General features: G+C 32.2%; 1 protein-coding gene across 5 annotated transcripts in view; it reads left to right on the forward strand.

Annotated features, from left to right (window-relative positions):
- Positions 1-12656, forward strand: part of ORC5 (origin recognition complex subunit 5) — a 94457-nt gene that overhangs the window by 15874 nt on the left and 65927 nt on the right. For all 5 annotated transcript variants that reach the window (XM_036230287.1, XM_016145921.2, XM_016145923.2 and 2 more), the window contains exons 5-6: positions 2672-2783; positions 7661-7791. In XM_036230287.1, coding sequence (XP_036086180.1) covers positions 2672-2783; positions 7661-7791 — 243 coding nt within the window. The remainder of the gene's footprint in view (positions 1-2671; positions 2784-7660; positions 7792-12656) is intronic.

The raw sequence follows: 12656 nt of genomic DNA on the forward strand, positions 1-12656 counted from the left end.
TAGCTTTTTATTTCTAATTGTAAGTGACTAACACTGCTTTCTATGAAAAGATTTTAGGTGTTTGCTAGAGTAAATGGCAATGGGCTAGATTGACTTTCTGCAAGAATTTAAAATTTTCTTTTCATTTCAGTAATCTGAAAAAAGAGTGGTACGTCTACTTTGATTTATCTCAATTTCTATATCATGGCTACTCTGTCAGAACCAACTTTCCATTTTAATTTACAGTTGTGTTGGCACCAAATAGTATTAATATCACTTTAATTGTCATGGCCTGGGAAAAGAGCAGGCATGTTTTTTAATATGTGTCAGGTGAAAGCCAAATAATATTATGGCAAAAACAGGGTTTTACAGTAGTTTAAATAAAGAAATTTGATGAGAGAATTCAGTGTTCACCATACCAGTTGGTATAGGAATGCTAAACAAAAGAACTATGGCCGTTTCCTACTAGAACCATGTTTGCAAAGTGAGCAAAAATTTAGTTTGAACAAACAGTACTGTTCATTATATTCAGTTAATGTTAATTTAAATTTTATTGATTTTTCTAGTTTTGTATTTAACATAAATTTATTTTGGTTCTATAATTTTGTGAGTGCTTTTTCCATAAATAGCTTATATCTATGTAGTTTTATGTCTATGTTATTTAAATATTAAGTAACATAATAAAAAGTATTTGGGGAGATGGTGCTTACAGTATTTTCACCTTTGAAAAATTAAATGCATTATTCAAATTTGAGAAGCTGTTAAAAGTTCAGGGAGCCTTTCCAAGTGCCACTGAAATCATGGTGTGCCTAAGGCCAATGCCTAAAATTCACTTTTAGTAATTGTTTTCCAGGGCCAATATGGAGAGGACAGGAGGAGATTAAGTGTAGCTCTCAGTAGCTTATCCTGGAAGTGTCCTCACACAGTCTAGCTTTTTCCATTTTGCTTAACTCTTACTGCTGAGATCAGAGACCTGTCCTGTTTGAGCAGTTGTCTCCTCCTCTCTCATTATTTTATTGTGTTTGTATTGTTTTTTTTTTTTTTTTCTGGCATTCATATCCACTGCTTCCTGTTGCGTTGGTCTAGGACTCCCTGTCTGGTATCCAGAGTGCTGCTTGCTATCTCCTTGCCTTTCCAGTACTGCTTATCCTAGTTTTTCCCTTCATGCCCAGTAATGGTGATTTTGTGTCCTTGCACAGTCTTTAGGCCTTTCACATTTTTTTTTTTAGTTTTAATTTTGGAAACCGAAGAAAATTAAAAGATTCACAGTAATCTGTACTCTACCAGAAAAGAGAATTGTTTTGATATTTCTGAAAACATGTTTGATTTTTAAAAATGTATTTCATTTTAGAGAAATATAGCAAAAGCATTTTGTGTTTTTATATTAAATATTTATCTGAGTAAAATGAAGTATAAATTATTATAGATATTGTATATCGAACACATTTACAGATGAACCCACTAGCAACTTAAAATCCTTCCAGACCGATAAATACATTTTTTAAAACTTTTCAGTATTTTAAACTGATTTTATAAAACACTTTTGGATAATCATATTTTAAAGCAGAAGCAACTCAATAGTTTGCATCATAATTGTGGTTAGAGCATACTTTTTTTTCTCTATAGAAATAAATTTAAGAATTCTTAAAAATTAATGAGTTTATAAGACAAAAAACATTGAAAGTAAAAATCTTTTCCTTTCATAAAGATGCTAGATTTTTGTGGAATTATTAATTCTTTGGCAGCCAAAATAATTTTTTCCTAAATAATGCAATATGGAATATAAGATTACACATAAGTTCGGAATCAGTAAATAGTTAATCTTCATGAACGTATGCTATAATTTATTTCTGAAATAGGATCCTAAGAATAGTTATAGGACAAAAGAGCTTTTGTCAACTTGGGAGATATCAAAAAGAATATTGGAAAAATTCAAATCTGTGTTGAAAATGCAGAGGTATCTATTGATAAATCCTAACTAGGATGCATAGGGCATTTGTGGCTGCTCTGCAGAAGGATAACATACATGGTGAGCTTGTTCTCTTAATATTTTTTCTGGTATACTAATTATAATTCTTAAATATACTTCAAAAATGTCTATTTACTTAATGCTGGTGTTTTAGATATGAATATTCATACTTGTTTGTGTTTTTAATGTATATTCATCAATTTTACTTAATACTTTGTATGAAAATCACCTTTAAAAATTAGAATTTTTCTAATAATATGTGTTTATATGGTATGGCTCATTTGTTTTTCTTCAACTCTTTTTTTCTTGGTTGCTGTAGCCATTTTAATGAGAGCTGTTAAGTTTAGCCATTTTTTTGTTTATTGATTGAAAGCTAACGATTTCTTCAAAAATTCCCATAAAAAGGTTTTGTCTTAATTATTCAAGCAAATGTGTATCTTAATTTCTATAAAATAAGTCCTTGGGTGGCTGTTCTAGCATTCATGGGTAACTGAAATGTTGATTAATCCCAAAATTTTATGGAAATACCAAGTAATTATGTATGAAAATTTGCAAGTGGATGAATTCCTTGATTAGGTTTTCTAAATATGGCTTATTAACATGCAAATAATTTGTTATATGTTGCAACTTTGCTGTATTTATTTGAAAGAAAAATTCAGATGGAATTAGTGCTCTGATTAAGATTTTTAAATGCAGTTACTTTCATTTCTTTTTCCTTTACAGACCCACAGAAATGTGACTGTTATCTTTCTCAGTGAAATTGTTTGGGAAAAGTTTCGTCCAAATACCGGATGCTTTGAGCCATTTGTCTTGTATTTCCCTGATTATAGCATAGGTAAATTTTAAAACATTGTTTTGATAAGTGATACTCAGTAAAATAGTCTTTGTTTGGAAGATTAAGCCAGCATGTTCAAATGGGAATACTTTGATGTTTTAATCTGTTAAAGTTTGCTTCTAATCTCAAATGCTTATGATTCTGCATTTATAGAGGTTTTATTTTGTAACTGAGGGGTTATTCTTGTATGACTAAAATTTTTTGAGTAACCAGTTCTCACATATTTGTGCTTATGGTATGTTTTTACATTTTTTAGCTAGTACATTAAGATGTGTATATTGCAATTGTAACATTCATACAAGTAAGAATCAGACTAGGTTGGCAAAGCACATTAAAATTGTGTCGAAATCTTTATTTACTGTGTACTTGGGTTAAGTACTGTGTGAGATGTATTTTTGATTTTGTAAATTTCATTTTTCATTACTGTATTCTTAGAGTACCAACTGATGGCCCTTCTGTTTCTTATTTCTTTTTGGTGTGGATCCTGATGACTTTTATTTTTGGAAGAACACAATAGCTTTTTGTGTTGTCAAATAGCTTTGTAGATTAATATTGTGATGTCACTATACAAATATAATACTTTCGATTCAAAGATTATAACTGAAGCATAAGGTGGTTAGCAGGCTCTGAAAAAATAGCATTCCTTGACCTTGGCCTCATTTACAATACCCTTCTGAACTAATCAGCTGTAAACATTCATTGTTAAGATCACATTTTTGTCTTTTTTCACAAGAACAGCAATGAAAGAATACCTCCTGCCTTAACTAATTAACTGAGATAAAAAAAGGAACCAAAAATAGATGCAGGGAGCCCTTATTTTCAATAGCTTCTCTTCTATGAAAACCGTTAAATTAAGAAAAGAGAAAAGGGTAAGAAGAAAAGAATAAATCAAAGGACTTCATTGAAAAGATTTCTTTGTACCTATGTCATCGCCGTTTGAAGTTAAATTTTTTTCATGACCCATTTTAGGTTTCAGTATTGAAAAAATTTTTAGAAGCTAAACAGGGTTGGGGCCTGGTCAGTACTTGGATGGGAGATCACCTAGGATTACCGGGTACTGTAGGCTTAAAAAAAAAAATATTAATTAGAATTCAAGAAAATTATTAAAATGCTGATTTTCTACACCTTAGCAAAGTTGGATTCAAGTATGGTATAATGAATTATAGAATTTGATTAAAAATTTTACAAAGTAAAAAAAGATACAAGGCAGCATAGATGGAAAGAATTTGAGGACATAATTAAATAACTAAAGTGATCTTGCCAGTTTTAGAGAGTATGGGCTGATGGATATTTGAAAAGTATATATGGAGCGGAATTTAATCTGATTATTAAATTCTAGTGCCTCTTACATTTCAAATTTTTTTTAAGCAAAAAATACCATAATTACACAAAAAGGCATTCAGAAAGGAAGCATTAATTGGTAAGCCAAATTATAGTCAGAGAAAGTAAGCATGGAACCAGGGCAAAGGAATAATCTTAGTGGCTATGTCATCCAATCATAACTTCATGCATATATTATCTTTTGGAATATGTGTGTGATATTGAGGATACCCTCTCCTCTCAGCAGTGACACTAGGGGCCCAATTTGCAATTCTTGTTTTCTGGTTTATGCCACATGCAGACTACTCATCTTTTGGTAAAATGCATTTTTTTTTCTTAGATGGTTTATAATGTAGGTGATCAGGTTTTTGATTTGATCATTGTGTCAGTCAGGATAAGTTACAGTCCAATAATATATAATTTGAAAATCTCAGTCACTTATAAATTTTGTCTCACAACCTTTATGCTATTGTTGTCCTACAGTTTTACATTTATTATAAACCCCATAATAAATTATTATTTGGGCTTTAAAGAAATAAAAGCAAAGAAAATATCTTTTATCATTTATCCTACTTGAAATTTGTTGAGCTTCTTTGATATGTGAATGTATAGTTTCATCAACTTTGGAACATTTTTAGCCATTATTTCTTCAAAAATTTAACCACCCCCTTTCCTTTTTCTGTGACTATATTATATGTCTGTTAGACCACTTAATATTGTCCTTCTTTATTTATTTATTGAATCTCTCTTTAAATTTTAAATCTTTTTTCCTCTGTTTTATTTAGAATAGTTTTTGTTTTTGTCTTTAAAAGTTCACTAACCTTTTTTTCTATAATTGTCTAATCTGTTAATCTCATCTTGTGTGATTTTTCATTACAGATCTCATGCTTTTGTTTCCCTTTATATCCTTGAGCATATGAGCATAAGTATAATAGTCTATTAATTCCATTATCTCTTTGATTTTAGATTTGTTTCTGTTGAATAATTTTTCTGTATTATGGATGTCCATTATGTGCCTTTGTATGTTTAGTAATTTTTGACTGAATGAAATTGTGTTTTTTGTTGTTGCATGTTGGACTTTTTCCTGGTAAGCATTTAATTTTAGCTCCAGTTATAAGATTTAGCCCTTCTGGGATCTCTGTTGCATGAATGCCCCATGTATTCAGCAGTTTCTTTATTCTGAGTGGTGGGAATGTAAGTGATTCACAGCCTCATGTAAACTGGGAACTGTTTGACTTACAGCTCTAACTCTGGGAACTGTTGACTTATAGCTCTCTAATGATTGTTTTTTTCCCCCCAGAAGTTGTTTTTGCTTGTCATTATGGGGTTTTACTCTGTGCATATAACAATTGGTATATATCTAGGAATCAAGGGCCTGTGCAGATTTCCAGAGCTCTTTCTTACATAACTACCTTCTCTTGTACTCTGCCCTGCAAATCCTAGCTGCTTTAGCTCCCTCTGCTCTTTTCTTTGTTTCTTTAATTCATTGAGATTAAGGGCTCCTTTTGGAACTCTCCTTGTACTAGTTTTAAAATTACTTCTAGTTAGATATCTTGGCTGAAAGTGGGACTCACTTCTTTTATTTCCCCTATCTCAGGTATCATAGTCATTTACTGTCTGTTTGATGGTTGTTTTCTATATTTTATCTAGTTTTTAGTTTATTACCAGATAGTATTTCTGGATTCTCTTACTTTATCATGACTGGAAGCAGAAGTCCCTCTTCAGTTTAGAAATATATGTTATACTATACTGGGGTAGCGAAAATTTAAGACATCAGAAGACCAATTAGAAGCAATTTTTAGCTATTAAAGATGGGATTTGTTTTATATAAGCTTGAATAGTCTTAGACTGTTAGAGCCGGCGCGGCTTACTTAATATAGAGTTGTCCTTGGAGATTTTGTCCGTAGTCTCTTTTACTTTTGCAGCAACGCAGTGAGATTTATAATTCATATTAAGATTTTCATCAGGACTGAAGTGGGCCATTAATAACATCTAATCAACTTTCACATGAGGCACTGAGGATCACTAGTAAAGGATATCTAGACAGAGATGTTCAGACGGAGCTCAGAAGTAGAGTCTGTGCTGAAGTCATAACTTCCAAATTTCCTCATCCATGTTTTTATAGACCATCTTTTTTGCTCATATATTTTTTGTCTGTCTGTCTATCCCTTCTCCCCTGCCTTCCTTCCTCCTCCCTTCCATCTATCCAGTGATTTGGTGACTTTTATATAAAAACATCTTTATCTCCAAGTTTTAAGTTTCCTTTGGAAGTTTTCAGTATATTAAATATTTTCCCATGCATAGTTAAAAAAAACTTGACATTAGATTTAAATTTCGCTGTTAGAATATTAAACTACATAGACTCCAAGTCAAGTTTTGGCTTTTGCATATTTTTTTTCAGTAGCTATGATAGAAAAATGCACATTAAGTAACAGTCTTCTATCTGGAATCTGCTCAGGATAATATTCTAAGCATAAAACTAGTCTTTGAAAAAAAATTTTTTTGGATCAACTGCCCTGTTTAAAAGATGCCCATAATATAGTTATTTCTAAATTTCTGTTTCTGGATATCTATTGGTAGTCTACATATGTTGTTTGATTTTGCAAATATATAACTGATTGTGAGGAACAAGAGAATAAGAGAGTGGTTAAAGTTAAAAGTTGTTGCTAAACGGCATGGTATCCATGGTAAAAATGCTCACTTAATTGGAACCTTAAACAAAAGGAAAATGACATGATCAGAACATCCTACAAGAGTTTTTACTTGTAAGTATTGCAAAAGTCTTGTACCCTGTGGAACTAGATATAAAATACCAGCGTATTCCAAGATTTCTTTGGGAAGTGTTAAGAGACCATTGCACCAAGAAGTCAAAGGGAACTGCAGTAAAGAATGAATGGCTAGTGGATTCATGTGCTATAACTGGGAAATTTTGAATAATAGGTGGTTTAATTTTAACTATGCTTCTACAATATGATTTTTCTAGCAGGATTAAATAAAAGTTTATAAGTCCAAATATGTGATATTGTATAAAGAATGTAAAAAGAAATATACTAAAGTTGTAAGAAGAAATTTTTAAAGAAAATGTTTTATAAAAGGGAATGACAAAGTGTTATGATTTTCATTAAAATGTTTATGAATTCTTTTTACTTTACAAAAATGAAGAACATTTTCCAGTTTGGTGGTAGTACCCCTAGTTTATATAGTACCCCTTTCTTATTTTTATAATTTGACTACTTAATAGGCAGAAAAATAAAATGGAATCTATTTATTTTTTGTCCTTCATATTGCTTTTGCCAGTAATAAGATTCTTGAGATTTTCTATAGATATCATTGTTTGATATTTGTCTTAAGCAAAATTTAGGAATTTTTTGAGGACATTAGGTTTATCATTGTTTTACCTCAGTTTCACAATTTGTATTATATTTCTAATCTTGTAATAGTTTTATTCCTTAATTATTGCTAGGCCTGTGTATTTTAAACATTTGTTATAAAATGCTAGAAGATATAACTAAGGGGCTATATTAATTATTCTAAGTTCATTTGTGTGCTGTGAACAGGAAACCTTCAAAAGATCTTGTCCCACGATCATCCTCCAGAATATTCGGCTGATTTCTATGCTGCTTACATTAATATTCTTCTTGGAGTTTTCTATACTGTCTGCCGGGATTTGAAAGAGCTCAGACATCTGGTGAGTGAGCATTTTGCTCTAAAAAAGATTGTATCTTTTAATATTTTTCCATGTAGAAATGGTGTGTGGTAGGTTGGATGCTGAAAATTTATTCTGGAAATTTTGACTCGCTCTTTTGAGGCTAATACACCATAAGAAGGTAGAAATCTGTGGGTTAGTACAAACTTTGACCTGATTAGAAAACTTTAGTTATATCTTTTCACTCTTCCATAGGAGCGTTTTTCTCTCTTCTCTTTTTTCTAATTATAGAAAATGTAGAACTTCATTAAAATAAAAATGAAGAGTAACAAACAGAAAGGTTAAGCAATTTTACTTCTTTGTTAATTTTTGTAAGACATAGCTTTGAGGTTTTATATATGTAGTAATAGTAGTCTGGAATCTAGATGAACTTGAGTGTGGTCTGAAGCTTTAATTACAGGTCTTTCATTAGCCATTGACCTTGAGTTAGTAACCTTTATATAAAATATTTCTAATTTACATAAAAGTTTACTTAAATTTTTTAAACATTGGAATAGCTTTATATTTCACAGGCAATTTAGAAAATTATATTTAATTTTTTCTTTGATCTTCTTTTTTAATTATGAGGATGTAAAAGAAAGGCAAGAATGTCTGGTTTCCCTTTTAAAAACCTTCAATTAATACTCAAGATCCTCTCTCCATGTAACAGAAAAGGTATCTAAGGCTGGAAAACAGTTGCTTACAAAGTAGCATTCTATATCTCTTAGCACATTTTCTCTGCTTCCTCCCCCCCCCAAGAAAGAAAAGTATTTCTCAGTGATTCAATGTGCATTTGGGTGTGTATTTGAGACAGCATTAGGGGAAGATGACCATATGAACTTATGAATTTATGTTCACATTTAGTACATTTTGGAAGTTTTAGATTTCAAGTCTCTTCTGACTTAGATGTAGATTAAAGCATCTTCTGATTAGGGAAGAAACAAAAGACAAGCTGTTCTAATTCAAGCTCATCATTTAGAAGTCGATTGTTTGGATTCCTGGTGCCCAAGGGAGATGACAACAGAGGAAGGGGTTTACAAAGAGACTGAGTGAGGATCAGTAAACAGTCCCTGGGTGAGATGGAAGTAGGAACAAATACTCCACTGGAGGTAGGAACAAATACTCCACTGTCTTTCCTAGGAAATAACTCGCAGTTACTGCTCCCTTAGTACTGATGCCCCTGAATCCAGTGTTAGCAGTCATTTCAAACTGGATTTTATAAGAAGGAAGAATTACCTAGGGAAACTATTTCTAGGAAAAGAAAATGTAAAAGGAGAAAATAAATATTTAAATGTGGTAGTTTATAAAATCTTTTGGGTTTGACTGAGGAAGATTTTATTTAGGGATAAGGTTACAGCTTTTTTTGTTATTACATCATATTCACAAACTTGAAGCTTGAAGTACAGTCTAAGCCGTTAAAAAATTATCTTTAGGCATTGGAGAAAAAAATAACATAGTGTTCTTATTTTTGCCATATGTAGAACATAGGAGAATAAAAATATATATTTTTTCAAATGGATAGTGTTTTTGTTTCAAAGTTTGCAAGTGGTGTAATCTTGAAAATTTGATAAATCACCTACAAAAGATTTTTTTCAGTTATCTTTTCTATGTGTGTGCTTTTAAATTTATTTTAGGAATTGGTATTTAAGTATTATTTTTTTGAGGCTAGCTCTATACATAGCACAAGACAGGAGATGTAAAAGTACTACTTTGACTATTCATTTAGGTTTGTCTTCTCTGACGATCCATATAATATTCCTAAAAATTGTAATCATAATTTTTAAAAAGATCAATTGAAGAAGTTATTTTTATACTCCTATAAATAGATGCAAAGCACAGAGTAATTCATTTTCTAAATAAATTTTAGTTTTTCATTTTTTTAAACATTTGTCACATTGAATTTATTGTTTTTCCCACATTAAATATATTGCATTAAATATAAAGGTATTTCAAACCTTCACCCCACCCCCAGATATCATAATTTTCTTATACATCTCTGAAAAATGAATTGCTAAGCCAGAACTTAGCAGTCTTTTGGAGTACAGTTCCATGTTTCTGATGCCTATTGTTGTTTTGTTTGTCCTTGTGGCTAGTGGTGTTTGCTCGTGACACAGTTACTAAGAAGTGGGTGCCAAATAATTGAAATATATATGGCAGAATGAACAGAGGACTTAATATTAAATATACCTTAGCTTCACTGCTTACCACCTGTGTTATGTTGGGTATGATACTTAATTTTCTGTACTGCATTTTCCTCTTTTCTAAAGTGGGACTAAGAATACATACTTTAGATAATTTTTTTAATTAAGTTTTTTTTATGGTGACATTGGTTAATGATAAATTTCAGCTTTACATTTTAACAGTAAGGCATTTATATATTCACATTGTGTGTTCATCTCCCATAGTTAGATTTCTTTCTCTCACCACATATTTGACCCCTTTTACCCCGTCTACCTAATCCCTCCCCCTCTATCCTTTCCTCTGGTAACCACTAGTCTGTAGTCCGTCCATGAGTCTGTAGTCTCTATTTGTCCTGTTCTTTTGTTGCTTTTAGGTTTATATCCCACATATAAGTGATACCATGTGATTTTCAACTTTTTCTGTCTGGCTTATTTCGCTTAGCATGATTATTTTGAGGTCCATCCATGTTGTCACAAATGGCAGTATTTCATTTCTTCTTATGTCTGAGTAATATTCCATTGTATAAATGTACCATGGCTGCTTTATCTAGTTATCTGTTGTAGGACACTTCAAGTGTCGTTGCTTCCTGTCTGGGCCACTGTAAATAATGCTGCTATGAACATCGATGTGCAAATATGTTTTCAGATGTGAGATTTCAAGTCTTTGGGGGTATATATCCAATAGAGGGATTGCTGGATCAATTCTTAGTGTTTTGAGGAACCTCCATACTGTTTTCCATAGTGGCTGTGCCAATTTTCAGTCCCACCAGCAGTGTCTTGAGGGTTCCCTTTTCTCTGCATCCTCTCAACATTTGTTATTACTTGTCCTGTTGATTATAGCTATTCAAACAGCAGTGAGATGGTATCTCATTGTGGTTTTGATTTGCATTTCCCTCATAACTAGCGATGTTGGCAATCTTTTCAAATATTTGTTGGCCATATGTGTGTCCTCTAGAGTTCTTGCCACTTTTTTTTTTTCTACTTTCAAAGCATTATGAACAAAGAATATGGTTGGTATGATTTCAACTGTCTTATATTTGTTGAGGCTATTTCTGTGTCCCAGTATGTGGTTGATTCTTGAGAATGTTCCATGTGCACTAGAGAAGAATGTATAAGCAGCTGTTTTGGGATGAAAGACTCTGTCAATGTCAGTTGTGTCCAGTTGGTCTAATGTGTCATTTAAGGATGTTATTTCCTTATTGATTTTCTGTTTGGATGAGCTATCCATATCTGACAGTGGGGTATTTAGGTCCCCTATTAGTGTTTCAGTCTGTTTCTCCTTTAGTTCTGTTAGTAATTGCTTCATATATTTCAGGGCTCCCTGATTGGGAGCATAGATATTAATAAGTATTATGTCTTCTTGGTACATGATTCCATTTATCACTATGAAATGTCCCTCACTGTCTTTCTTTACCTTTTTTATTTTGCAGTCTGTTTCGTCTGATATTAGTACTACTACTCCCTCTTTTCTCTGAATGCCATTTGCTTGAAATACCATTTTCCACCCTTTTACTTTGAGTCTATATTTGCCTTTGGAGCTGAGGTGTGTCTCCTGGAGGCAGCATATGGTTGGGTTTTGTTTTGATACATTCTTCAACTGTGTGCCTTTTTATTGGTGAGTTCAGTCCATTTACATTTAGGGTGATTATTGAAATATGAGGTCTTCTTATAGCCATTTTACCTTTTGCTTTCTGGTAGCTCGGTGTTTTCATTGCTTCCTTGTCCTTGTGTGTCTGTTTTTTTAATTTTGGTTGGGTTTTGTGAGTTTTCCCACTGTTGCTTCTTGTTTTATGTTATATATTTCAGTTCTGAATTTTTTTGCATGTGGCTAGATTACAAATATGTAAAGGGATTTATACACACACACACACACACACACACACACAGTCATCCATTTTCTATTGCATGTGCCTTATCTCCATTCCACTTTGCGAATTTGGATCTTTGAATTCTCTTTTCAGTCATTGCTGTCTCAATTTGTCCCTATGTATGCTGAATGTTCAATATTATCTTGCTGTAGCAAATCTCTTCTTATTTAAGCTTATAATGCCCTGTTCTTAGTAAGGGTTGCACTTTTCTGCATCTTTACCTGATAGTCACCTTACTCCTAATTATGTATTTTTTTGTTGTTGTCATTTTATTTTAGGTGAGCTGATCCCCTTTAGTATTTTCTGTAATGCAGGCCTTGTATTGGAGAATGCCCTCAGTTTTTGTATGTCTGAAAAGGTTTTTATTTCTCCATCATGTCTAAAGGAGAGCTTAGCTGGATTCATTATTCTTGGCTGGTAGTTCCTTTCATTTATAGTTTGAACATTTCATTTCATTTCTTTATGGCTTGTAAGGTTTATGCTGAGAAGTCTGATGATAATCTGATGGCTTTTCCTTTATATGTTACCGTCTTCTTTTTCCTGGCTGCCCTGAGTATTGTCATTGTCATTAATTTTTGATAATTTTAATACAATGTGTTTTGAAGAAGGCCTGTTTGGGTTGAGATAATTGGGTATTCTGTTGACTTCTTGAATTCCAGTCTCCAGCTCATTCCTCAGATTTGGGAAATTCTCTTCGACGATTTGTCTGAAAATGCTTTCTAATCTCTGCTCATTTTCTTGCTTTTGAGAATGCCCATTCATCTTATGTTTCTTCTCCTGATGGTATCAGCTAGTTCTTGTATTTCTCTTTCATTATTTT

This window comes from Rousettus aegyptiacus, unplaced genomic scaffold (assembly GCF_014176215.1).
Source record: "Rousettus aegyptiacus isolate mRouAeg1 unplaced genomic scaffold, mRouAeg1.p scaffold_m13_p_13, whole genome shotgun sequence".
Classification (NCBI taxonomy): domain Eukaryota; kingdom Metazoa; phylum Chordata; class Mammalia; order Chiroptera; family Pteropodidae; genus Rousettus; species Rousettus aegyptiacus.